The sequence below is a fragment of the Colius striatus genome, chromosome Z, assembly GCF_028858725.1.
Source record: "Colius striatus isolate bColStr4 chromosome Z, bColStr4.1.hap1, whole genome shotgun sequence".
NCBI lineage: Eukaryota > Metazoa > Chordata > Aves > Coliiformes > Coliidae > Colius > Colius striatus.
Genome location: NC_084790.1, coordinates 33,108,468 through 33,133,626, shown reverse-complemented (window position 1 = coordinate 33,133,626; position 25,159 = coordinate 33,108,468). Strand labels below are relative to the sequence as shown.

Below are 25,159 nucleotides of genomic sequence, written 5' to 3'. Positions count from 1 at the left end.
ATCTCTCTTCCTTCTGGGTCTTAGTTCTCCTAGCCCAGACTCTTTCCAGTAGGGGCATAATGTAGGGACCCCTAGAGTGATTTGTGCTGCTGGGCCATCAATAGGCACGTGTGTAGTCCATTTCCCATCACTCATTACTCATACTAGGTTACCTGGGCTCTTTATAGTTGTATATTTGCAACTTTTCATTTCAATCATATTGCTCTCCACTTCGTTTGGTATTGTATGCTTATAACCACGGCACTCACATCCCCATTTGAGCAAGGTCCTCACAGGGGGGAATCCAATTTCAACTTCTGGAGTGTCACAATCATAAATAGCCGTGCAATTCCACCCAGGGATGTGATTACCAAGTGTTCTTTCCGAGGTGCCTACATTAGTTACGGTATCATGGGTTTGATCCTGTTTCCCTTTGAACTGCACACACCAGTTAACTGGTCCCAAATAACTGAAGGTTTCTGATATACTAGGCCCCCACACAGAGTCCCATTCTGGACCTTTGTTAGTTACATTCTTCATTCTCAGTCGCTATTTCGTTAATTGTAAACCTGATACAGCTTTTTGTGGCTGCCTCTGGGGGTGAAATAAGGCACTTAGCTTCCCGGTAGCCACAGATATAGGGGGGATCGGGGGTGCAGTCTAGATACCGACCTATCCATTCAGCCCATTCATAAAATCCTTTTTCTTTCTCGCATTCTGCCTTTGTTATGGGGTCAAGTATTCGGCAGACTTCTTTCCCTACCAAATGTTCTTTAGATTTTGTTTTGCATATTATGGTAATGTTTACCCGTGATAAATTCCCTATGGGGATTATTCCCCATGGTATAGGGTCCCCCGCCGCATGTGGTAGGGGCAAACATGCAGTAATAGTAGTGGCGTTCTGGATCTGGCCAAAATCACGGATCAACCCCACCACCAGGGGTTAACAGGGGGGAGTACTCATCCTGTTTTCCGCCGCACGCGAAGCTTAAGAGGATTACTAGTTTTCTCCACAGTCCACTCATCGCGTGTAATTCCCTCCAGGGCCTTCTTTACGTGTGCCGAGTGGATCCAAGCAGCGATACCGTCCACCTTCACCGCAGTGGGAGTAGTTAACAGCACTATATAAGGTCCTTTACACATTGGTTCGAGGCTATCAGCCCGATGTCGCCTCACCAAGACTTCATCTCCGGCTTTAAACCAGTGAGGTACAGCTACTTCACTTGGAGTGTAGATGCCCTTCAGCTGCTCCCAGATTTCTTTCGTAACTACTTCCAGTGCTTTGAGCCGTGCTGCGAGAGGAAAAGGGGGAACAACACTTTCATCAATTCCCAATGTTTCCGTTAGAGGTGGAGGGGCACCATACATAATTTCAAAAGGGGTGAGTCCAGTAGTGTCGTGGTTTGGCCCAGCTAGCACAACAGCACCACGACAGTTTCTTGCTCGATGCCCCCATTCACCCCCACCCTCGTTAAGATGGCGGAGGACCCAGTGAAATGGGAGTAAAAAGATAAGCAAGGTTGTTGTGGATTGAGACAAGGGCAGGGAGGGCTCACTGCCAATTATGGTTCTGGGCAAAACAGACTCCAGTACTCGACTTAGAGAGGAAAGTAGGAAAGTTTATTCTACAAGAAACAGAACGGAATAAAAGCAAAAAGGGAGTAGGATGATGAGAAAATTACAACCAGCACTTTAAGATCTCCCTCCCCCATCCCTCCTTTCTTCCCGGGCCCAGCTCACTGCTCCCGATATCTCTACCTCCTCCCCCCACAACAGCTCAGGGGGGTAGGGAGTGGGGGATGTGGTCAGTCTCTCACAGATGGGCTTTGCCGCTTCTGTCTTCTCAGATGAGGATGACTCCTGGCATTCTTCCCCTGCTCCAACACGGGGTTCCTCCCCCGGAACACAGTCCTTAACAAACTTCTCTGGTGTGGGTTGTTCCCAACAGCTGTGGCTTCTGCCGATACAGGGTCCCTCACACGGGACACAGTCCTTGGTGAATATCTCTGACGTGGATTCTTCACCGCGGTTGCAGTTTCTGCAGTTGCAAGGTCCCTCTCTCGGGACAAGGCCTCTTCTGGGCATAAGTTTAATGAGCTGCTTTGTCGTGGGTTCCTCCCCACAGTTGCAGCTGTGGATATTGGGTCCCTTCCTCGGGACAGGGCCTGCTCCGGCCATAGTGATAAAGGGCCCCTCCTTCGGGACAAGGCCTCCTCCGGCCAAAATCACTGTCCCTGGCTCGGGGCCTTTAATGAAGTGAATCGCTGCCCCTGGTCCGGGGTCAGCTTTAGCAAAATGATTCTCTGCCCCTGATGCGGGCTCATTATCAAAATGAGTCTCTACCGCTGATGTGGGGTCTTTAAAGAAATGAAAATAAATCTCAGCTTCACCAGTTCTCTCCATAGAATGCAGGGGAGTCTCTGCTCCAGTACACCTCCTCCCTTTCATCACTGACCTTAGAGTCCGCATGGTTGTTTCTCTCACCGTTCCTACTCCTTACACCACCACCAGCCAGAAGAAGAGAAGAAGGGGCAGAAGAAGGAAAGAAGATGGAGGAAGACACCTCCCCTTCCGGCTTCTTCTTAAAAAGTGATCGTGGAGGCGTCTAATTGGCTCAGCCCCAGAAGTGAGCCTTTTCTGAGCTGGGGAGAGTTGTGAGCAACTTCTTGCAGGAGCCATCTTTGCAGCCCCTTCCCCCATACCAGAAAAGGCTGTCATGTCAAACCATGACAAGTAGGTCCCGGAGTGTTCCGTACTCGGAATAAGGCTAAGGAGAGAAAGACTGTCCAATCCCCCCCGCCGGTCTCTGTAATAAGTTTCGTCAATGTTTCTTTCAGAGTTCTATTCATTCTTTCTACCTGCCCTGAACTTTGGGGATGATAAGCACAATGAAGCTTCCAATCTATCCCCAGTTGCTTTGCTAACGCCTGACTTACCTGGGCGACGAAGGCTGGTCCATTATCGGATCCGATTACCTTGGGTATCCCGAATCTGGGTAATATCTCTTCTAGGATCTTCTTAGCTACTACTTGTGCTGTCTCCTTCTGGGTCGGGTGTGCTTCCACCCACCCTGGAAAAGTGTCTACAAACACCAACAGATATTTATTTCCATATCTGGCCAGTTTTACCTCCGTGAAGTCTACTTCCCAGTATGTTCCTGGTCGATCACCTCGCAATCTCGTTCCTTTTGAACTTTTACTGTGACCTGCGTTTGTCAATGCACAGGCTGTACAGTTTTGCACTACTTCTTCTGCGACTTTCCGTAGGCCTGGGACTTGATACCGGGACTTTCTGGCTAATGCAATCAATTTTTCAGTTCCTAGATGAGTCAGTCTGTGCATGCGGTTGATATAGGCCTTCCCTTCTTCATATGACAGCGTAGTTTCCAGCTTTGGACAGTCCTCATGTTCCTCGTCTTCCTTTCTGGCAGTTAGTATCATAGCCCCTTGTGCTGCCTCTTTGGCTGTTTTGTCTGCCATCTGGTTTCCTCTTGCTACAGCGTCCTGTCCCTTCTGGTGTCCAGGACAGTGCATTATGGCCACCTTCTTTGGAAGATGGACAGATTCCAAGAGGCTTAATATTTCTTCCTTATTTTTGACCTCCTTTCCTGCAGATGTTAGCAGACCTCTCTGTCGATAGATCACCCCATGCACATGTGCCGTCACAAAGGCATATCTGCTATCAGTGTAGATGTTTATGACCCTTCCTTCTACTAGTCGGAGGGCTTGTATTAACGCTATTAGTTCAGCCTTTTGCGCAGAAATTCCTTCTGGCAATGCGGTTGCCCATATGACCTTTTTCCCATCCACTACCGCCACCCCCGCCTTTCGTTTACCTTCCACTAGGTAACTGCTTCCATCGGTGAACCAGGACTGGACTCCCAACATGGGCTGGTCGGTCAAATCTGCGCGAATACCGACCTCACCAGCCAGAATTTCTTCACAATTGTGGACTGGCAGGTTTTCCCCTTCTGGTAGTAGTGTGGCCGGATTCAGAATGGCTGGGGGAGCAAACTTGATGCGCTCCGTTAAAAGCAGACTCTGGTAATAGGTCATCCGCGCATTGGTCATCCACCGATCCGGGGGCTGGCGGATTATGCTTTCTAGGGAATGTGCGGCTATGATGGTCAGTTGTTGTCCAAAGGTAAGTTTGTCTGAGTCCTTTACCAACAGCACTGTAGCGGCTATTGCTTTGAGGCAAGTGGGCCACCCACTTGCTACCGGGTCTAATTTCTTGGACAGATAAGCCACCGGCCGCTTCCATGGTCCCAAGTTTTGAGTTAGGACCCCCCTAGCAATTCCTTTCCGCTCATCCACAAATAAGGTGAACGGCTTTGTCAAGTTTGGTAGTTCTAAGGCCGGGGACTGTAACAAGGCTTTCTTAATGTTCTTGAAGGCCTTGTCATGTTGTTCAGTCCAGACAAAATCCCCAGATCCTTTGGTCAGAGGGTACAGGGGTTCTGCCAACGTATCAAAACCAGGTATCCATAATCGACAATATCCCGCAGTCCCCAAGAATTCTCGTACCTGTCGCGGTGTTGTCGGGGTTGGGATTTGGAGAATGGTTTTTTTTCGGGCCTCCATTAGCCACCTCTTCCCATCCTTCAAGGTATATCCCAAGTATACCACCTCTCTTTTGCAAATCTGCGCCTTCTTTGCAGACACGCGGTAGCCCAGCCTACCTAGTTCGAGTCGCAGTTCTTTGGTTCCTTGTAAACAACTCTGTTTACATGGTGCTGCCAACAGTAAGTTGTCCACATACTGGAGCAGGGTTACCTGTGGATTCCATGTCCGATAGGACATGAGGTCCCGATGGAGAGCCTCATCGAAGAGCATTGGTGAGTTCTTGAACCCTTGGGGCAACCTGGTCCAAGTGAGTTGTCCCACTCACCCGTTCTCAGGGTCTCTCCACTCGAAAGCGAACAGGAGCTGACTGGCCGGGTGTAATTGTAAGCAGAAGAAAGCATCTTTTAAGTCCAATACTGTATACCAGGTTCGTTCTGGTAGAAGGGAACTGAGAAGGTTATACGGGTTTGGCACCGTGGGGTGCAGGTCTTGGACCCTTCTGTTTACTTCGCGCAAATCCTGTACTGGCCGATAGTCATTTGTTCCGTTTTTTTTTACCGGTAACAAAGGGGTGTTCCATGGGGATTTACAGGGGACAAGGACTCCTTGTTGAATTAACTTTTCTATGTGTGGCTTAATCCCCTCCCGGGCATCTTTGGATAATGGGTACTGTTTGATTGCCACAGGAGCAGCTCCAGCCTTTAGTTCTACTACAATCGGTGAAACGTTTTCCGCTTTTCCCATTCCCCCTGTTTCTGCGCAGGCCCGGGGGTATCGTTGCAGCCATTCATGCATTTCTCTTGACAATGTGCTCTCGGTTTGGTAAAGCCTATACTCTTCCCCTAGGTGCACAGATAGGATACAAGTTTCGGGCTTTTCTTTTCCCCAAACACATTTTGGCCCAGTTGGAGTAAAGCTGATTTGTGCTTTTAATTTTGTTAGTAAATCTCTTCCCAGCAGAGGGGTCGGGCACTCTGGGATTATTAGGAATGAATGAGACACTCGATTTGTTCCTAAATCAACAGTCCGATTTGTTGACCATGGGTACTTCTTCCGTCCTGTAGCCCCTATGACCATGGTCTGTTCATTTGTGATTGTCCCCAAAGGTCTTTTCAACACAGAATATTCAGCCCCTGTATCAATTAAAAAGTCCACTGGGGTCCCCTCCACGTTTAATATTACCCTAGGCTCGGGGAGGGGAGCCGAGCCCCATCCCCATTATTCGTCGTCTTCTTCCAGGGCCAGCACCTTTGGTCCCTTTTTCTTGGGGCATTCCCTTGCCCAGTGTCCTTTTTCTCTGCAAAACGCACACTGGTCTTTCCCCAATCTTCTGGATCCACGACAGCCTCTGCCGCCCAGGTTTCCTCCCTGCTCAACTTGCTTTTTCCCCTGACGCCTCCCTTCAGACATGACGGCGGTTAGTATCCTAGTCAGATTTCTGTCCTGACATTTTTGTCTCCTATTCTTCTCCCGCTCTCGTTCATTTTTCTCCCTTTCCCTCCTTTCTTCCTCTGTCTCCCTCTTATGATATACTTTCTCTGCCTCCTTGACTATATCCTGTAGGGTATAGTCCTGTAGCCCCTCGATGTGCTGCAATTTTCTCTCGATATCAGGGGCAGATTGTCCAATAAAGGACATGATAATGGATGCCCGCTGCCCTTGGGACGCTGGGTCAAAAGGGGTATATATACGGTATGCCTCCATAAGTCGTTCTAAGAATACTGAAGGAGGCTCGTTTTGCCCTTGCATAATTTCCCTTACCTTGGCCAGATTAGTAGGTTTCCTTGCCACCCCTCTTAACCCTGCTACCAGAGCCCGGCGGTAGATGGACAGTCGTTCCCTACCTGCAGCCGTGTTATAGTCCCATTGCGGTCGTGTCACAGGGAACAGTTCGTCAATTTCAGCCATGGAGCGTGTGGGCTGTCCAGTCGGCTCTCGAATAGTTTTTCGCGCTTCTGTCACAATTCTTTCTCTTTCTTCAGTGGTGAAGAGAGTATGCAGTAACTACTGACAATCGTCCCAAGTAGGTTGGTGAGAGTACATTAGGGACTCAACCAGACCTGTGAGGGCAGCAGAATTCTCCAAAAAAGAGGGGTTATTGGCTTTCCAGTTATATAAATCAGAGGACGAGAAAGGCCAGTATTGCAATACTTGCAATTCATCTTGATCAATTGGGGCCGGTCCCACCGCACGGAGGGGTAGCGCCACAGTCGAATCTGGGCCCTCCGCCAACAGCCCTTTATTACTATGAGTCCCCGCGGACGGACCTGCGGTAGGTACAGGAAGGGATGGTGGATTATAGGGTGGTGGAATTCCGGAGCCAGAGGGCTGAGGCTCCATCTCTGGGGCTGTGGGTAACCTGCCCAACTCTCAAGCCAGTCGAGATCCCGCTGAATGACAGCACAGCCTTCTGGGGAATCAGACAGTCCTCCCAGTTTGGTGTCATCAGCCAACTTGCTGAGGGTACACTCTGTCCCCTCATCTAGGTGGTTGATGAAGATGTTGCACAAGACTGGCCCCAGAACCCATCCCTGTGGACTCACATTGGCCAAAGGCCTCCAACTCGATTCTGTGTCATTATTTCTGACTTATCACCACAAACAAAAATAGAATATTATTATTTAAAACGAAAAGCAAATCTAGTTACTTGTCTTAAAGGCAGGGATGAAGGCATAAGAAATATAAGGAGAATAATAAGTTTGCAAATGGCCCAAGACAATTATTGTCCATATTCTATCAGCATGGGTAACAATGTTTTTGGTTCTGGATACAAAGGGAATACAATGAGACATTAGAACTTTTGTAGTGATGAATTCCAAAATTTGTATGTATCTATAATTCGTGTGCACCATGACATACATTTGCAGTATCAAAGCTATTATTTTTTTTTTCCTGTTTTCTCACTCTGCAAAAGACAACACACCACCTTTTCTAAAGGCAGATGTCACAGCTTGGAGACCACTAGAATGTAAGACTAGTACTTATGCCGCTTCTTGCATACCACAGTCAGTAGCTTGTACTGGTAACAATTTCCTGTAGTCTGCACATCTCAATCATATCATAGAATCATAGAATGGTAGGGGTTGGAAGGGACCTTTAGAGAGCATCTAGTCCAAACCCCCTGCAGAAGCAGGGTCACCTAGATCAGGTCACATAGGAACATGTCGAGGCGGGTCTTGAAGACCTCCAAGGAAGGAGACTCCACAACCCCTCTGGGCAGCCTGTGCCACTGCTACATCACCCTCACAGTGAAATAGTTTTTTCTTATGTTTAAGTGGAACTTTTTGTATTCCAACTTCATCCCATTACCCCTTGTCCTGTTGCTAAATACCATAGAAAAAAAGAGATGCCCCAACCTCCTGACACCCACACTTCAGATATTTATAAATGTTAATAAGATCACCCCTCAGTCTCCTCCAGACTAAACAGGCCCAGTTCCCACAGCCTTTCCTCATATCTGGAACATTAGTTTGTAACTTCTGGGGTTTTTGATTAAGCTGTTACACCAACACATAGATTTGCATCTCTCCAGCAGCCTGTCTCAGGTAGCCACTACCTACTTTCCCTGTCCTTAACTCACCACCAGCACATTAAGAGGGGAATACCTCAATGATGTCAATAAGGACCACATGTCCACTGGAAAGATAGCTTGCTAAATGACTTTATGTAGCTGGTTCCCTGATATGTGGCTACTGTTTGATGATATCACATGCTGCTCTTGAGTGTTTTACAAACTATGTTCAGAGTCCAGGGGTTTTTTTTTCCCATTTGTTCTTTACAGGTGTGTGGGTTTTTTTAACCTTTCAAAGTCTGGAAAATACATTGGAGGAAGACAGAAAGTAAACCATATATGCCCTGAAGGAATGATGGGTGTGTGGAACAGCTAACCATGTGAATACCTTGAAATACAGAGTATTTCTTTCTTCAGAGCTGTTATCTCCTCGGTTTTTTTTCTAAGCAAAGATATATATTTCTATTAATGGAAAAACCTCTCTAAGTAATCTAGGTAAACAAGCAATTAAATGTTTTCAATCTTTCCAGGTTCAGTCAAGAGAAAATTGGAAGGAAAAAACAATTTATCACACTTTATTTGAGATCACATTGATCTCTGAGCAGACTTTGTCCTCCCAGTGTAGCCTGATTTGGTTTAATTCTTGACTGGTAATATAGTCCTTGTTTTATTTTTATTGGAGGTAAAATGTAGTTATACAATGGTTTTGGTCAATAAACCCCTATATGCAACAAATGCAAACAGACTGTTCAGCAAGCATTGTTCATATAACTGACCTGCAGAATCTGCTTTCAATTACACTGCAACTTGCTTCTCAGGCTTAACAACCAATTTTTGTTTCACATTTGTAATTTTTTATTACAATGTTCTTTATCCTTAAAGCTCTGGAAGAAATTAAACATGATGTTGGGCAAAATGTCACAACTAAGTTGTGGTAGTTCATGAGGAAAGTAAAAGTTTGAGTGGGAAGAAGGGACATGCATGTAGCATTACTTAACATTGTTGTTACAATGTTTTTCTGTTATACAATGGTGTTTGGTTGAAGCCACAGCAATACATCCCATTTTGGGTCAATTTTGCTTCAAGAAAATAAAGTTGTTTTTTTTTTTTTTACCCACATAGTCATTAGAATTGTAGATTTCTGTTTTACAGTTTTAAATTATTTTTGCTTTACAGTCTTACTTTGCTTATCTATATACTTAAGGCGAGATCAGAATGTAGTCAGCTAGAACATTCTGAATATTTTTGCTGTGCATCTTCGGGAAAAATATGTAAAGCTTTATTTTCTATAAACAGAAATTCCACAAGGTGCAACTCTATGTGAAGAAAGAAAACAATCAGTAGGTTAGATAAAGAACCTGTAATTATTAATACCTGTTTGGGGGTAAATATATAAAGCAACCTCTGCTAGGGACACTTCTATCCAATTATATCCAGCACAGTAACCTATATAAATCATCTTTAGATAATCAACACACTTTCCATCACAATCTATTTTTGTTGTCACAGCATAAACCAAGAAACTCACCTTGTTATAAAAAGCAAGAAGCTGAAAGGGTACACTGCATAAGGAATTTTTGCAACCCTGTGGCCAAGTGTAATGTCTGACTTGTTTCTATCAATCTATTTAAAGTCATTAAATGAGTAACACATTGATACTCTGCCATGTAAGTTTCATGTCCATGCTGAGCTGAGTGGGCTTTATGAAGACATGGTAGATGCAATAAACAGGTCATACCGTGTGGCACCTATGCCTTGGCTCAAACACACTGCTGCACACCTTACGATTTATTTTGGTGCGTCATTTCAATTTTGTTTAAATTGAAGTAAGTCCAACGATTACGAGTGTCTTAGGTAAGGCACCCAGAGGTTTGTTTCCGAGAAACAGCGTTCTGACACCACTGAAAACGCATCTTTGGTGAAGCTGGAAATATCTGACCAGCCGCTTAGGGAACAACGATTTTGCAGCAGGCTTTGCCCGGGCCAGGTACACGGGCGAGCCCTTCCCGGGCTCCAGGGCACATTGCTGCAGACTCCGCACTGCTGCTAAGCGCCTTGTAGGGCAGGAGGTAGGAGCTGCCGGCAGCTGCATGTCACCGGCACCAGGCTGGAAACGAAACCACCGCCTTTCCGGGCACAGAGACTTAGCAGCCAGGCCCTCGCTGGGCACTGCCCCCGCCCCTCAGGTGCCGGACTCGCTCTCTCCAGAACACGGATGTGGTCCCGGGGCGCCCAGGGAAACCAGGGTGGGGATCAGACGGCCCGGGACCCGGAACCGCCTCTGGCTCCGCCGTCATTCATGCCTCTTGCGCGCCCCGCCGCGGCCTCCCTGGCACACTCCCAACGCGACGGCGACCCCTGGCGGCCCCGCCTTCCTCCCGTAGATGCCCAATGGGGAGCGGTGGCTGCCCCCGGCCCCGCCCGCCACAGCACGGATTGGCTGCCAACTACAAGCCTGGGCGGGGTCTCGCCGCGGGTTTGGGTGCGTCGGCGCAGTGGCGCGAGGGTGGTGGGGAGTCCGTAGTCATGTCGCGGGAGTTCGAGCTGTGTCCCGGGCGCCGCGTGGGCGGCGAACAGCCGTGCTTCATCATCGCCGAGATCGGGCAGAACCACCAGGGCGACATGGCCATCGCCAAGCGCATGATCCGTATGGCCAAGGTGGGCGCGGGGCTGCTCTGCCCCCGGTGGGTAGAGTGGCCGGGGAGTCGGGACGGTGGCCTGGTCGGCGGGGTGACGCAGTGGGCAGGACAGCACCTGTCGATCGCTTTGGTGAGCGAGAGCCCCAGGGCACCGGCAGGGGCCAGAAAAGCCGGGGGAGGATGTGAAGCCTCACACCCTGGCTGCGGCCGGAGAGCGTCGTCTCTGGGCGGTGGCACCGCGTTAGCCAGGAGTGCAGTGATTCTCGGGAGGAATTCTAGAAATTAGGTAGCTGCAAGCAGATATTCGTGGTGGTGTCTAAGAAGGCGAGTGGTCACATAGTACTCACCTTCAAGAAGCTCCTACCTCGTTCATGGCGCGCATGCGTGCGTTTATACAAACACGGGCAGGTGATGCAGTCTGCGAGGGGTTGCATCAGTACTCCAGCTGTCTCACAAGATAACTGTGACTGTGGGAAGGGTCAGGTAGCAGCTGAACTGTCTCTGATGAACCTCTACTTTGACTTTGATTGCATTAGGAGGTTTTTTGTGTGTGTCATCCAATAAGATGGCTAAACTGTTTTTAAAATGGCTATTTATATACATTAGATACACATATGTTAGAAAACAGCCTGTCATCAATGAAGGCCAAGTGAAGTCATAATGCACTCAGACTTGTGACTATGGTGAGAGTGGAAAATGATGTAGTGAGAATTTAACTTCACGATCTGTGTCACTTCAAACAAATTTGAGATTCATACTCCTTGTTCTGCAGAATCCTGTCACTTGTTTTCATGTAAAATTATCATGTGACATCTGAACTTGGAAAGTACCATAGAAATAAATTCTTCAAATAAGTGTAATGCATAGCAAGAGGCTGTTCATGTTTTTTTGTTTGTTTTAGTATGATTTATTTCTGCACTGCTGCTCTGCTGATTATAATGGCATTTTGAAATAAAAGGGCTCATGTGTGTTCAGATCTTCTGTCACTCTGTGTTCATACTATTCCTGTGATTGCTATGATGGTAATGTGAAAACACTGCAAACGAGTACATTAGTTGTGTGATCCTTCACTTCAAACTTACAATAACTGCAGTTTCACTTGCACATCCACTCAGTGTGCACCAGCTTGTTTTGCAGGACTGTGGAGCAGACTGTGCTAAGTTCCAGAAGAGTGAACTGGAATACAAATTCAACAAGAAAGCCTTAGAAAGGCCCTATACCTCTAAACACTCCTGGGGAAAAACCTACGGGGAGCACAAACGCCACTTGGAGTTTAGTCATGACCAATATAGAGAGCTAAAGAAATATGCAGAGGAGATTGGCATTTTCTTCACAGCTTCTGGCATGGATGAGGTACGTAAGCCAGCTTGAATGACAGGCAGAGTCCAACTGTTGTGTCTGTTGGTTATTATTTAGGGATAGTAATTGTTACATAAAAAGAATACTAAATACGTGTAGACATTGAATTTATAAATGAGGAAACTGGAGTAATTCTATTTCTGCCAGTTAGTTGGCAATGGGTGAGTAGATGGTTGCTTTGCTCTGTTACTCCTGAAGTGTTTCCTTTTTTTTTGTCAGTGGGCTCTTGGAACAGTTATCAGGTTGTAAACTCCCATGAAGCGTATCTACTGCTGTTCTCATTTAAGAGATGTTTAACTTTTGCATGTTGCCTGTCTCAAAAATGTGTTAGTTACAGTATTAACAAATGCCATGTACAGTTTGAAACCTATAAGCTAGAAAGATCAGGTAACAGTTAAACCTCCATATAGATCAGAGAATACAGACTTTTCTTTGTGGCCTAGAAATAGAGAACCAAACTGAAAGAGACCTTCCAGAAGTAAGCTAGCCACTCGTGCTTAAGACAGGCACAGCAATGTCCCTGTCTTTCTCCATGTAGCCTTACTCAGGTTAGGACAAGGATGTGATTTATTTGATGTTTTAAGGTGGTCTATTCAGTGCCTCACTCTCCTTGCCATAAGAAAATTCTTAATGTTTCAGCTTAATCTCCTCATAATGTTTTGTCCTGCTTCATCTGATATCAAAGTTCATACTTCCATCTTCCCTCTGTGTATTTGAACACCATTATCACATATCTTTTCTGTTTGCTGCTCTCTGAACTAAACAATTTCAATCCTCAACCTTTTTCTACTGTCTTTTCTAGCCGTCTGGCTGTTCTCACTGCTTCTGTCAACTTAATTGTCCTAACCTTGAATTATTTGGCCCCAGCTGAGATGGTATAAGCTCTAAATACCATTACAAATTACATCAGATATCTGACAGACAAAAAGCTGTTTAACGTGTATTGCAGTAGCTCACTGCCATGGACTCAATCCATGAAAAAAGAGTGTTGTCATGTTTCTTTTATTGTTATTGTCATGTCTAGGAGACCTACTGAACAACACATAAAACTCTTTAAAGGAGTCTTTAAGAAAAGAGTTATTAAATCAAGTAGCATTGGATGTCTGTATCTAGGATCTTGAAGACCCATATGCCACTGGGGAAAAAAATCACACTCTTGATTTTAAAACCTCCAGCTTCTGAAGGCTATCGTGCAATGCAGAACATGTTTCATATGCTGTGCTCCTTTGTGTGTGGCCTCATCAGCCAATTACCAGTACTGATACATGTTTGTGCTATCTTTTTCTGAACAGTAATTACATTGTACAGCTTCTAAGATTTATGATGATATTTCTGCAAGACAAGGGTTTGGACCTTATGGGAAACATTGAATAAATTCACATAGGTCTTTGAGAATACATTAACTTCTGTAAATAAAACATCCTATCGGGAACTCCAGCTGTGTCGAAGAGGTTAAACTATGTGTTTAACCATATGAACAAATCAATGAACTGATGTGTGAAGTAAATATAAAGGTTACTCATAACTCCTTTATCTACTCTGCTCCAGTGTGTACTGGAGACAAAACAGGATTCTGTTGAACCACTCCCATTAATGTCATCCCTATTATTTGAGCTGCCGTTTTTCAGAGTCACAGATCTATTGAGGAAAACTACCTGTAGTTTTAAACACTTGGTTTGTGGTGTCATATTTCAGACCTGCAGGAAGTATGTGGCAGGAAGACTGTCTGTGTGCCTGCAGTACCTTTCTTCTTCAGCAGGCAAGCTCCCATCTGCAGTGTCTTTTTTTTTTTTTGGCACTCTTTGTTAGTGAGAAAAAGATAGCAGGCCCACAAGCTCATCTTGAAGTTACGAGGAGCGGTAGAGTTCACCTGTACCTACAGCTGGCTTGACCAGCTATGGCTTGGAAGATCAAAGAGACTACTTTGAGACAGAGATCCCAGTCACAAACATGTGAAATTCTGGTTTTGTAGTGGAAGTATAAAGAAGGCCCCTCAGTAATACTTCTCCTGGAGGGAAGTCAGAAGCTAATATCTTTCAGATACTAAATGTTATTTCAGAAGCGGTGTATTTAGGGGATTTTTTTTTAAAAAATAGATTTTTTTTTTACTATCTCTATATATGACCTATGTCTCTAAGCTTTGGTTTTGCTGTTTTGAAGTGTTGTTTATTTCCCTGTATGGTAGTTTTTTATCTTTGATCCAGCTAAAGTGGGGTGTTAAAATGCAATGATTTCTTTTTCTTGTAGATGGCTGTGGAATTTCTACATGAACTGGATGTTCCATTTTTCAAAGTAGGATCAGGAGATACAAACAATTTTCCTTACCTGGAAAAGACTGCAAAGAAAGGTAAGCATTTTCTTCTGAGCTGTGAAAACATCACTGTGTCTTGCTAGATCAGTTATTAGATCTTTCCTCTGATTGATTTTGGTAAAGTACCTTTAGAAGAAAATCACCATCAGACTTGGAAAAATAACTCCAATTCACCCATCTTCCTTTTCTAGTTAAACTGAATTAATTTATTTGTTTAATCTTATACAGCTTTCTTACAGACATAGGACAAAATGTACATGTTTTCTAACATCTAGGTCGCCCAATGGTGATTTCCAGTGGAATGCAGTCAATGAACACAATGCGTCAGGTTTATCAGATTGTGAAGCCCATCAATCCAAACTTCTGCTTCCTGCAGTGCACCAGTGCATACCCACTTCAGCCAGAGGACGTCAATCTCCGTGTTATATCGGTCAGTGAATAGCCCAGAGTATGCCATGGGTAGGATACCAGAGAAGGGTTTTGCACTTTTATTGATATATATTTCCAGATCTTGGGCATGATGGAATTTATGTCGAGAAGTTAAAAGATTTTTCATGTTCCTCTAATTGATGCACACGTTGAAATAAAAATAAAATGTCTACTGGAAGCTCTTTTAGCAGAACTCAGCCTTAAGGAATATGATTCAGAGGTTAAGTTTGTGCTTTGTAGGGCAAATTAAAAATATGTAGACTGTTACCATTAAGAAGGTGCATGGAATTGAGAACATAATTCTAAAACTGCTTCATGTGAGTATTAGAGCAATGAAGAAAATTGGTTAGGCCCTTTGTAGAAAAAATATTACTTGGATATACCTGAAAATGCTGAAAGAGAATTTTCCTTAATTGGCCAGCATGCAAGCACTTGCTTAGTTTTATGCAGATGTGGTATGTTATTTTTGATAGAATGGTACATGAGTGCACTTAATTGCTGTTGGGATTTAGTGACTGTCCCCTAGGTATGGCTGAATGCATTGTTTCCCATTTTAAATATGGAATTGAAGACATTTGCTTTGGATACAGGTTAAGTTTAACCAATCCATAGTGTTCTTGGATAAAAATAGAGCACTACTGTATTACTGAAAGGCTTTGAAGACCTTGAAGAGTACAGCGGTATTAAGAGGAAAAGTGTAAGAGAAGTTGTAGATTAGAATGTGCCTCTTCTTCTTTGTCAGTATGGATAATACTAGTGAAACTTGTAGAACATGGTGGTCAGTAATGTAGTGTGACTTGTTGAATAGAAAGAAAAATGTCACTCACAAAATAACCAACTACCTGTGTTGCAGCACAGTAAGTGTCTGTGGTATTTATTGCAGATATCACTGTTAAATTTGCTTTGTCTTTGAAATTGCTGCTTTGGTAATTCAGACCAACTCTGTCATGATTCAAGGCATATCAGTCAACTTTTCCTGATATCCCCATTGGCTATTCGGGGCATGAAACTGGCATAGCGATTTCAGTGGCAGCTGTTGCTATGGGTGCTAAAGTAGTGGAACGCCATGTGACTCTCGACAAAACATGGAAAGGAAGTGACCACCAAGCATCTCTGGAACCAAATGAACTGGCAGAGTTAGTGAAAGCCATCCGTACTGTGGAAAAAGCAATGGGTTCTCCAGTCAAACAGCTCTTGCCCTGTGAAATGGCTTGCAATGAAAAGGTAACTTTTGCTTTTATTTTGTGTATGGTTGAAACTCCTTTAGATCTATAGCTAATATTGCAGCAGAGTTTCTGCCTTTGCAGTCAAAAATTTCTGCTACGTAGTGGCATGCAGAGTGTTTAGGTTGAGCCCACTGTAATATAAACCTGTCATTTTCTATAAACTGTTATTTCTCATAGTCAGCAACTGTTTTTATTAAAGCTTAATGCTGGCAATTTTGAGTGTAATAGAGTTTTATGTATATCATCCAGTCCCTTAAGATCAGTGCATCCAACCATTAACTTACAACTGCCAAATCCATCACTAAACCACACTCCTAAGCACCAGGTCTACACGTCTTTTAAATAACCTCCAGGAGACGGTGACACAGCTACTTCCCTGGGCAGCCTGTTGCAATGCTCGATAACCCTATCAGTGAAGGAAATTTTCCTAATATCCAGTCCAAACCTATCCTGGTGCAACTGGAGGCTATTTTCTCATATGCTGTTACTTGAGAGAACAGACCTTCTTTCAGGTTTTGCAGAGTCCGATAAGGTGTCCCCTCAGCCTTCTCCAGGCTAAACAGCCCCACCCAGTTCCCTCAGCTGCTGCTTACAAGGCTTGTGTTCTCTAGACCCTTCACAAGCTTCATTTCCAGGCTCTGGACACACTCTGGCACTTCAGTGTCTTTCTTGTAGTGAAAGACTCAGAATTGAACACAGTATTCAAGGCACAGCATCACCAGTGCCAAGTACAAATACTCGGTTATAGTAATAAGAGTAATAGATATCTATCTTGTATACAAGCTGTTTTTACAGTAATCTGGAATACTAATCAGTCTAATCAGATTCTGTCCATTCTGATTCTGAAAAATTCCAGTGAGTCATTAATCTGATTCAAGAAAGGATCTGGATGTTGCCAGCAGCCTAGTTACAGTGAAGGTTTCCATGTGAACTCAACCTTCATTTCTAATAAGAGGTAATGGGAAGCGCAGTTCCACACAACCTGTTCCCAAATAACTGCAGAATGTTTTTTAGTTGTTTTTTGGTACACTAAGCCTAGGAATGTGTTTGAGTTAAACGTTTGTTTGTTTGTTTGTTTTTCCCCTGTAGCTGGGAAAGTCTGTTGTGGCAAAAGTGACAATTCCTGAAGGCACAGTACTGACACTTGACATGCTGACTGTGAAGGTGGGAGAACCTAAGGGATTTCCCCCAGAAGCCATCTTTGATCTGGTGGGCCAGAAGGTTAAAAGAAAGATTGAAGAAGATGAAACCATTACTGAGGAAGCAGTGGAAAATCATGTCAAAAAAGTTAAGTGCTAAACCAAAGCACTGTACTCAGTATTCCATGATACAATACTGTGCTACTGCATATCATATTTATGTATAGCCGCATGGTAGATTAGAAGAAAGGGGTATAATTATGAGGACGCAATCAGGTTAGGATTTTCAGTTCTCATTGGCAAGAAGTCTCTGAAGCAGAGCGATTTCGTTAGAAACTGTATAATATTGTCTTTAGAAAATATCATGTTCCTTCTTTTTGTATTCCAATTAACCTAGATCAGTTTGGAGTTTTGTCAAATCTAAGACCACAGTCTGCTGCTTTTCATCTTCCTTTTTCTGGCAAGAATACAGTAAATCACAGTAATTTTGTCTACACTTTTAATGGTTCTAACCCCCTGTATCTTTTGATGTCCCTCTATGCCGTTTTACTCAACCTTTTGATAGCAGGATGCTAGTTGCAGTTGAATGCAGGTAAGTGGAAGTTCACATGCATGGAACAGAAAATTACACATGCAACCTGATGGATTTTGCTTAAGATGAAAGCTTTTAGATAAGTCTCAGGATAAGGCAGTGAGTTGCAGAAATCTGTACTCTGGGGAAAAAAGGCTCCTTGAGAAAGCTAGTACCAATAAAGGAAGCAAATTGGATACATAGAAAGGTCATATTTAAGGGGTAAAAGAAAGAACCTTTGTACTTTTTGTGAACTGATAGGCAAGAGGGCAAGCCAGACAGATTAAGAGGGAACAAGCAGATCTGAGGTAGATCAATGGAAATAAATTTGACCTGTGCTTCAAAAAAAAAAGTCAAAATAATTTGTTGTGATCTGGGTAAAGCCTGGAATCTTAAATCAATTTTGCAGCGCATTTGGAAACCTCTGTTGGTACCTGGGGGAACTTTTCAGCTAGGAAGCCAAATGCTGGTGAAGATTCAGCAGCCTCTTTCCTGTACTAACAAGAAAATAATTACTGATCATTTACTAGTGATGATTATTTGGAATGTGCTACTTCTTGGTCATGAATTGTTAAATTATGTTTAATCTGGTGGTGGTGTTTCTGTTTACTTTCAAAATGTTTACTCGTCTGCAGTTCTGAAGAAACTATTAATATCCTTAAACTGGGAAGCAGAGATTTCTTTGAATAATGACTGTATGTGAGCTCCAATTGATGCAGTATGCTTGCCTTACATACTACTTATATTACTTACAACTACTTACATATTAAAAGATTTTTTTTTTAATTTTCAAATTTGGAAAATAAATTAAACTTATAAAACAAGCTATTGTTGTGATGTTTTAGCCAGTGGTCAGAGCTTGCCTTTGACAGCAGTGGTGATGATTCCAGGGCTTTTAGTTACTTGAACACCACAAGATTGCCTGACCTCCTTCAAGTCAGAGTGGTTTTTCACTGTAGCAGGGCTGGTCCCAGAGGCTGCTGTAAATATAGGCTCCAGAAATTTCTAGGACTTTAAAGATATAGGGAAAAAACCCAGATTATCCCTATGCAGAAACACAAGTTTTCTCTCCCAGTGTTACGTGAGCATACCTTTAATCAGCAGCAGTTAAAGAGGTTTTACAAGTAGGACATCGAAATAACTGAAGCACAAGTGCTTCACTGACCTAGTGGTATTATTGCATCTCTGAGTCATCCAGACTTTTCATCTTCTACTCAGGGAACTAAACAACTGTTTCTTATGCTTCCACTCTGTGTGGGAAGAATAGGGCCACCTAGAAGCTCATTAAATGTGTTTGTCAAGTGAGATGAGCTAATGGCTATTAAGTGGTGTTACAGAAGCTCCTATTTCAGCTTCACTTGAATGCATTTTTCTCATGTTCCTGATTTGGTTTTGTTTTCACTTCGATCTGATTTTGGTTGGTGGCTGATTAAACTGATCTTGTTTTTTTTTCCCCAAGTTGAATAGTCAAGTATGTTTTGCATGAGACTAAAATAGGTGAGTGAGGCCTTCTCCTTCCTTCAATCCATGAGGCTCTTGGTTAGGTTTTCTATTCCTAATCTCACCACAGCACATGGAGGTGTGTGGGGTGGGTGAGCAATCAGCTCTATAGTGCATCCTTCCTTCCTGGGCTTACATCACAGCAACCCTAGCAATCATTGGTCAGCCACTGGATTGCAAAACAGTCTATAATCAAATCAAGGAAAAAAAGCAGTCTATAGCCAAATCAAACAAGTTTGAAATGACACAATCACCAGGACAAGTAAAAAAGCTACAAGATATTTAAGATCAGATTATTTTCTAAAAATGCTGTACAACTTTAATTGCTAGAAGTCTTAGAAAAGTTTTCATAATATACTCTTATCTCAATGTACTGTGTTAAATTTTCTGTTTTCGTATTCTAGAAATTACAAAGATACTCCCTTTGAAAATAGGATCTGACATCCTTCATGCTTGGTAAACTCAGTGTAAGACTTGGGTTCCTAAAAGAACATACATTGTCATGAATTACAGTATTTTCTAGTGTACTGGTGGTAAGATGAAAATTTAACTGGTATCTTAAAACTATTCCAAATAAATAAGCACATGTATTTTTTCCTTGTAAATGAAGAAGACAAAGTAAAACAGTATATTCACATGAGAACTGAACAACAGTGCACTTGCAATGAAGACTGGCTGAGTGATTTTTCACTCAATTCAGAGCTGGGCTTTTTTACCTGAATATTATTTTAATCTTAGTCTAGGTAAACTTTGAAGCTTAGATGCTTTTAATACCAGATGACAAAAATGTTTAATACTCTGAATCTCCTTTCCAGAGTGAGAAAATTCCTTTTTAATAAAAGTTAGAGAAACAAGGGAATAATACTTCCAAAATGCAGACTGCTTTGTTTTTTCTGCAGTGTTGGAAATGTGAACTACATGTTTGCACCTGTGTTTTCTCAGAATACAGTCTTTCTCTGTGTGTTACAGGCAGAATAGTACTAAGTAGTACTAAGCACAAAGCAGGGCAACAGACCCATTGAAACAAGTTCAATATTGTCATAGAATCATAGAATGGTAGGGGTTGGAAGGGACCTTTAGAGATCATCTAGTCCAAACCCCCTGCAGGTCCACCTAGATCAGGTCACATAGGAACACGTCCAGGTGGGTCTTGAAGACCTCCAAGGAAAGAGACTCCACAACTCCTCTGGGCAGCCTGTACCAGTGCTCCGTCACTCTCACAGTGAAATAGTTTTTTCTTATGTTTAAGTGTAACTTTTTGTGTTCCAGCGTCATCCCATTACCCCTTGTTCTGTTACTATCTGCTATAGAAAAGAGGGGTGTCCCAACCTCCTGACACCCACCCTATAGATATTTATAAATGTTACTAAGATCTCCCCTCAATCTCCTTTCTCCAAACTAAACAGCCCCAGTTCCTGCAGGCTTTCCTCGTATGAAAGATGTTCTTTACCTGTGATCGTTTTGGTGGCCCTGCGCTGGACTCTCTCCAGCACTTCCCTGTCCCTCTTGAGCTGAGGGGCCCAGAAATGGACACAGGACTCCAGATGAGGCCTCACCAGGGCAGAGTATAGGGGGAGAAGAACCTCCCTCAACCTGCTGTCCACACTCTTATTGGTGCATCCCAGGATGCCATTGGCCTTCTTAGCAATGTGGGCACATTGCTGGCTCATGGTTAGTTTATTATCAATCAGGACTCCCAGGTCTCTCTCTGCAGAGCTGCTCTCCAGCAGTTCAACCCCCAGCCCGTACTGGTATGTGGGGTTATTCCTTCCCAGATGCAGGACTCTGCACTTGCCCTTGTTGAACCTCATGAGGTTCCTCTCTGCCCAACTCTCAAGCCAGTCGAGATCCCACTGAATGGCAGCACAGCCTCCTGGGGAATCAGCGAGTCCTCCCAGTTTGGTGTCAGCAGCCAACTTGCTGAGGGTACACTCTGTCCCCTCATCCAGGTGGTTGATGAAGATGTTGAACAAGACTGGCCCCAGAATCAATCCCTGTGGAACTCCACTGGCCACAGGCCTCCAACTCAATTCTGTGCAATTCTCACCACCCTCTGGGCTCTGTCATTCAGCCAGTTCTTGATCCGCCTCACTGTCCACTCAGCCAAGCCACACTGCCCGAGCTTTCTGATGAGGATGTTATGGGAGACAGTGTCAAAAGGAGTCAAGGAGACAGTGTCAAGGGAGATGACATCCAGTGCTCTCCCCTCTGCTAGCCAGCTGGTTATGCACTCATAGAAGGATATCAGGTTAGTCAAACAGGATTTCCCCTTGGTGAAGCCATGTTGACTCCCCCTGATAACCATCTTATTCTTCTTATGTTCAGTGATAACATTCAGCATGAGTTGTTCCATCACCTTTCCAGGGATGGAGGTGGGGCTGACCGGCCTGTAATTTCCTGGGTCATTCTTTCCTGCCCTCTTTGAAGACTGGAGTGACATTGGCCTTTCTCCAGTCCTCAGGCACCTCACCTGTCCTCCATGATTGTTCCAAAGTGATAGAGAGAGGCTTAGCAATCACATCAGCCAGCTCTCAGCACTCTAGGATGCATCCTATCAGGACCCATTGACTTATGAGCCTTAAGCTTGGCCAACAAGTCTTTAACCTCTTCCTCTTCCACCCAGGGCAAGAAATCTGCTGTCCTGGACATCCTCTTATCCTTGCTGGACTGGGCTTCCTGAGGGTCAGTCTTGGCTGTAAAGACTGAAGCAAAGAAGGCATTCAGTACTTCGGCCTTCTCTGCATCCTCAGACACCAGGTCACCCTCTGCATTCAGCAGCGGGCTCACATCCTCCCTTGCCATCCTTCTGCTGCTGATGTACTTGAAAAATGCCTTATTGCTGTCCTTAACATCCCTGGCTAAATTTAATTCTAGAAGGGCTCTAGCCTTCCTAGTTGCACCCCTGTATGCCCTGGCAATGTTCCTATACTCTTCCCAAGAAGCCAGCCCCTGTTTCCACCTCTCATAGATGGCTGCTTTCTGCCTGAGTTGTCCCAGCAGATCCTTGCTCATCCATGGAGGCCTCCTACCTCCTTTTCCTCCTTTCTTGTGCATTGGGACACACTGATCCTGGGTTTGGAGGAAGTGGTGCTTGAACATTGACCAGCTCTCATTGGCATTTCTACCATCTAGAATCATATCCCATGAGATCCATTCAAGTAGATCTTTGAAGAGGCCAAAGTCGGCTCGCCTGAACTCCAGGGTCACAGTCCTGCTTTGTATCCTCCCTCTTCCACACAGGATCTTGAACTGTACCATCTCATGGTCACTGCAGCCAAGGTTGCCTCTAACCTTCACATCCCCAACCAGGCCCTCTCTATTCATCAGTACCAGATCCAGGAGTACACCCCTCCTTGTCCTTGCTCTTCCGTGTTGAACTTAGAAATGAAAGATAATTATTACAGCACATTACTGTGTGAGAGAAATCTGTTTGCAAACAAATTAATTTGTTACTCATCCAGCTGTTCCTATGTTCTCTCTTATGTTCTCACATAGAACACTGTCCTGTAAATTAAACATGTCTAATTTGGACTAGCTGGTGTATTCCACAGTCTAAAGCCCAGAAGGTGTTTTCAATCCTCCCCTCTGTATCAAAGCAATGCATAAATCACTCCATTCTCTGTTGATCATTACTCTCCGACCATTTCCTGTCATGAGCAGGAAAGGCTGAGTAAAGTCTCTTACAATTCACTCTGAAAGAGTGCCAGCTCTGTGTCACATTACACTGCCCACAAGAGAGAAGAAATATCTGTCCATTCTCTGCACAGTTAATTGCACAAATATTTATGTCTTATACTTTTCTGCAATGCAAAGTGTCCATTTGACCACAGTCATAGGCCTCACTGTGCCAGATCCAGACCTTCTCTTAGAACAGGTCCTTGTTACTAGGTACCATGTTAATACAGAATGTTACAGCTTTGAAATTAAGAACAGCTACAGTCTCATCTGCAGGCCATGGGAAAGGCCCGCTATTTTCCAATAGGAGAGATGAAATAAGTCACTGTACATCTTTCATACTAACACTAAAGGATCACTTGCAGACTGACCCTTAACACATTTCGTGATGCATATGTAGTTAAACACAGGCAACAATGACCTAAATTAGCCACTAGTTGATTGACACACTGGCAGTTCTGAATCAAAACAGAATCAAGATTTCACTGTCAGAAAGTAAAATTTCTTTCCCAATCTGAGGGCCGTGACTTCCGGGGCAACACTGAACACTTGTTCCTTGCAAACAGTGCAAACATCAGAACCCTTTTAAGATAGTGGCAGCACACACCCTTTGACTGTTTCAGTGATTAAACCATAAAGCATTTGGAGTGCTTCTAACATACTTAGGTCTTAAGAAAAGCAATCAATCAACAGGACACATGGTTTTCAACACACTCCCAGTCTCGCTCTTTGCAGTATACCTGGGCAGAAATGAAAAGGGAGTCTGCCAACAGAAGAACATGGCTGCGCTGTCAAGAAGATTTTAAAAATAAAACACCATGGGCAGTTTTGCTAGAAAGAGTATTTGGGTTTTGCCTCCTATTGGTATGAATTCCTCCCATATCCTAGGGAAGCTTATTCTGTCACACTCAATTTTCCAGCTTCATTAGACAAACCACGTTACTTTTGCTAGGGAAGAGCTGCTCATTCTGTATGCTTCCAAGCTTATGCTCTGTGGATAGTATTGGAGCTGATGGATCTCAATCCTGCCAAGGAACTACACAATTGAGCACAACTCCAAGTAAGCACTGTCTGTTTCTCAAAAAGCACTCCTCTATCACATGAGAACAGACACAGATTGCTGAATACATGGCACTTGCATGGTACTTTCTAGCAATTCACCATATATCTTGTAACAGCCCTTCAGGTCTGGTCTGACCATTTTTCCCAACACTCTGCTATAATATTCTTGGCAGCAACATTCAGAGAAGGGATTATTAAAGATAGTTGGGGGATACATGATGTCTGGAGTTGTCCTGCTCACATAAGCAGCAGGCCTTCCCCACAGTTACTTGGCTTTGTGGCTCTGTGTCCCACTAGGAAATTCCTTGCCTGAATCATGCCAAAGGTCACTTAAGGATGAAATGCGAGCTCAGAGAGAAAAGGAGTTCTAAGCAGAGCACGTTAACACACATTTAAAGAGCAGTTAAAGAGATTTTTTTCACACTGCCTGAAACAGAAAGTTACACTTGGTACAGGTACCTGATGTTTCATGCCTGCCAGATATCCTGTGAGAGCACTGCCAGTGACCAAAAGGATTTAAGCAAGATAAGCTCTGCAGGAAGAAGGAAACTAAACTGAAATAAATGATAGAGCTGGAAAAAACCATCAGACAAACTTTAAGGCACAAAAGGCCATTTCAGAGGTGAAAGAGAAACTTTTTACGTTTCTAAATCACTAGAGTGATATAGCAACATTACACCAATGTTGTCAGAGAACAGTACTTACGCCTGAAAAGTTCCTGTTTTCTCCAGCTGGTTTCATAAGAAGTCCTGCTCTTAATCACAGATCACTTTTTATTTAAAGGGACTGCAACAAAAAGCAAAATTCTTTAAGCTGGGCTTCTAATGGTGTCTGTAGAATAGACTGAAGAATTGTCACAAAATGCTTATAATGGTTAAATAGATTCTCAAATGACAGAGATACCTGGATGCCAATGTTCTAAAAGGTGCCTGGGCTCCTCCATTTCCTTCTCAATTTCTGTGTACTTCTGAGGGAAGAAAATTCTTCAGTTAGGAGAGACAGTAACATGAATAGACTTTTCCCTCCTAGCTACCACACAGAGACTCAGTAAGGATGGTTCCATCACTAGGCAAACATATAGGCCTTGATGTGTTCAGACTACCTACTATCTCATTAGTTTACTTGTTAGCTCAACCTGCCAGTGGAGCCAGAGGCTATCTCAGAGATGACGAACTCAGCAGTCATGGTTAAAA

At 43.9% G+C, this 25,159-nt stretch overlaps 1 protein-coding gene across 2 annotated transcripts; it reads left to right on the top strand.

Annotated features, from left to right (window-relative positions):
- Positions 1–10,552: 10,552 nt before the first annotated feature.
- On the top strand, positions 10,553–19,184 carry NANS (N-acetylneuraminate synthase). 2 transcript variants are annotated; one of them, XM_010209274.2, is made up of 6 exons: positions 10,553–10,713; positions 11,832–12,047; positions 14,301–14,400; positions 14,640–14,794; positions 15,751–16,017; positions 17,109–19,184. In XM_010209274.2, the coding sequence occupies exons 1-6, from the start codon at positions 10,582–10,584 to the stop codon at positions 17,316–17,318; spliced, it is 1,080 nt and encodes a 359-aa protein (XP_010207576.1). In that variant the 5' UTR covers positions 10,553–10,581; the 3' UTR covers positions 17,319–19,184. The 2 variants fall into 2 exon arrangements, with proteins under 2 accessions (XP_010207576.1, XP_061875254.1); XM_062019270.1 differs by having other exon boundaries at positions 11,820–12,047.
- Positions 19,185–25,159: the final 5,975 nt, after the last annotated feature.

Coding starts and splice junctions, on each gene's coding strand:
- NANS (XM_062019270.1), top strand. CDS start 10,582: ATGTCGCGGGAGTTCGAGCTGTGTCCCGGGCGCCGCGTGGGCGGCGAA. Junction 12,048..14,300: donor CAGCTTCTGGCATGGATGAG/GTACGTAAGCCA, acceptor TTTTTCTTGTAG/ATGGCTGTGGAATTTCTACA. Junction 14,401..14,639: donor GGAAAAGACTGCAAAGAAAG/GTAAGCATTTTC, acceptor TCTAACATCTAG/GTCGCCCAATGGTGATTTCC.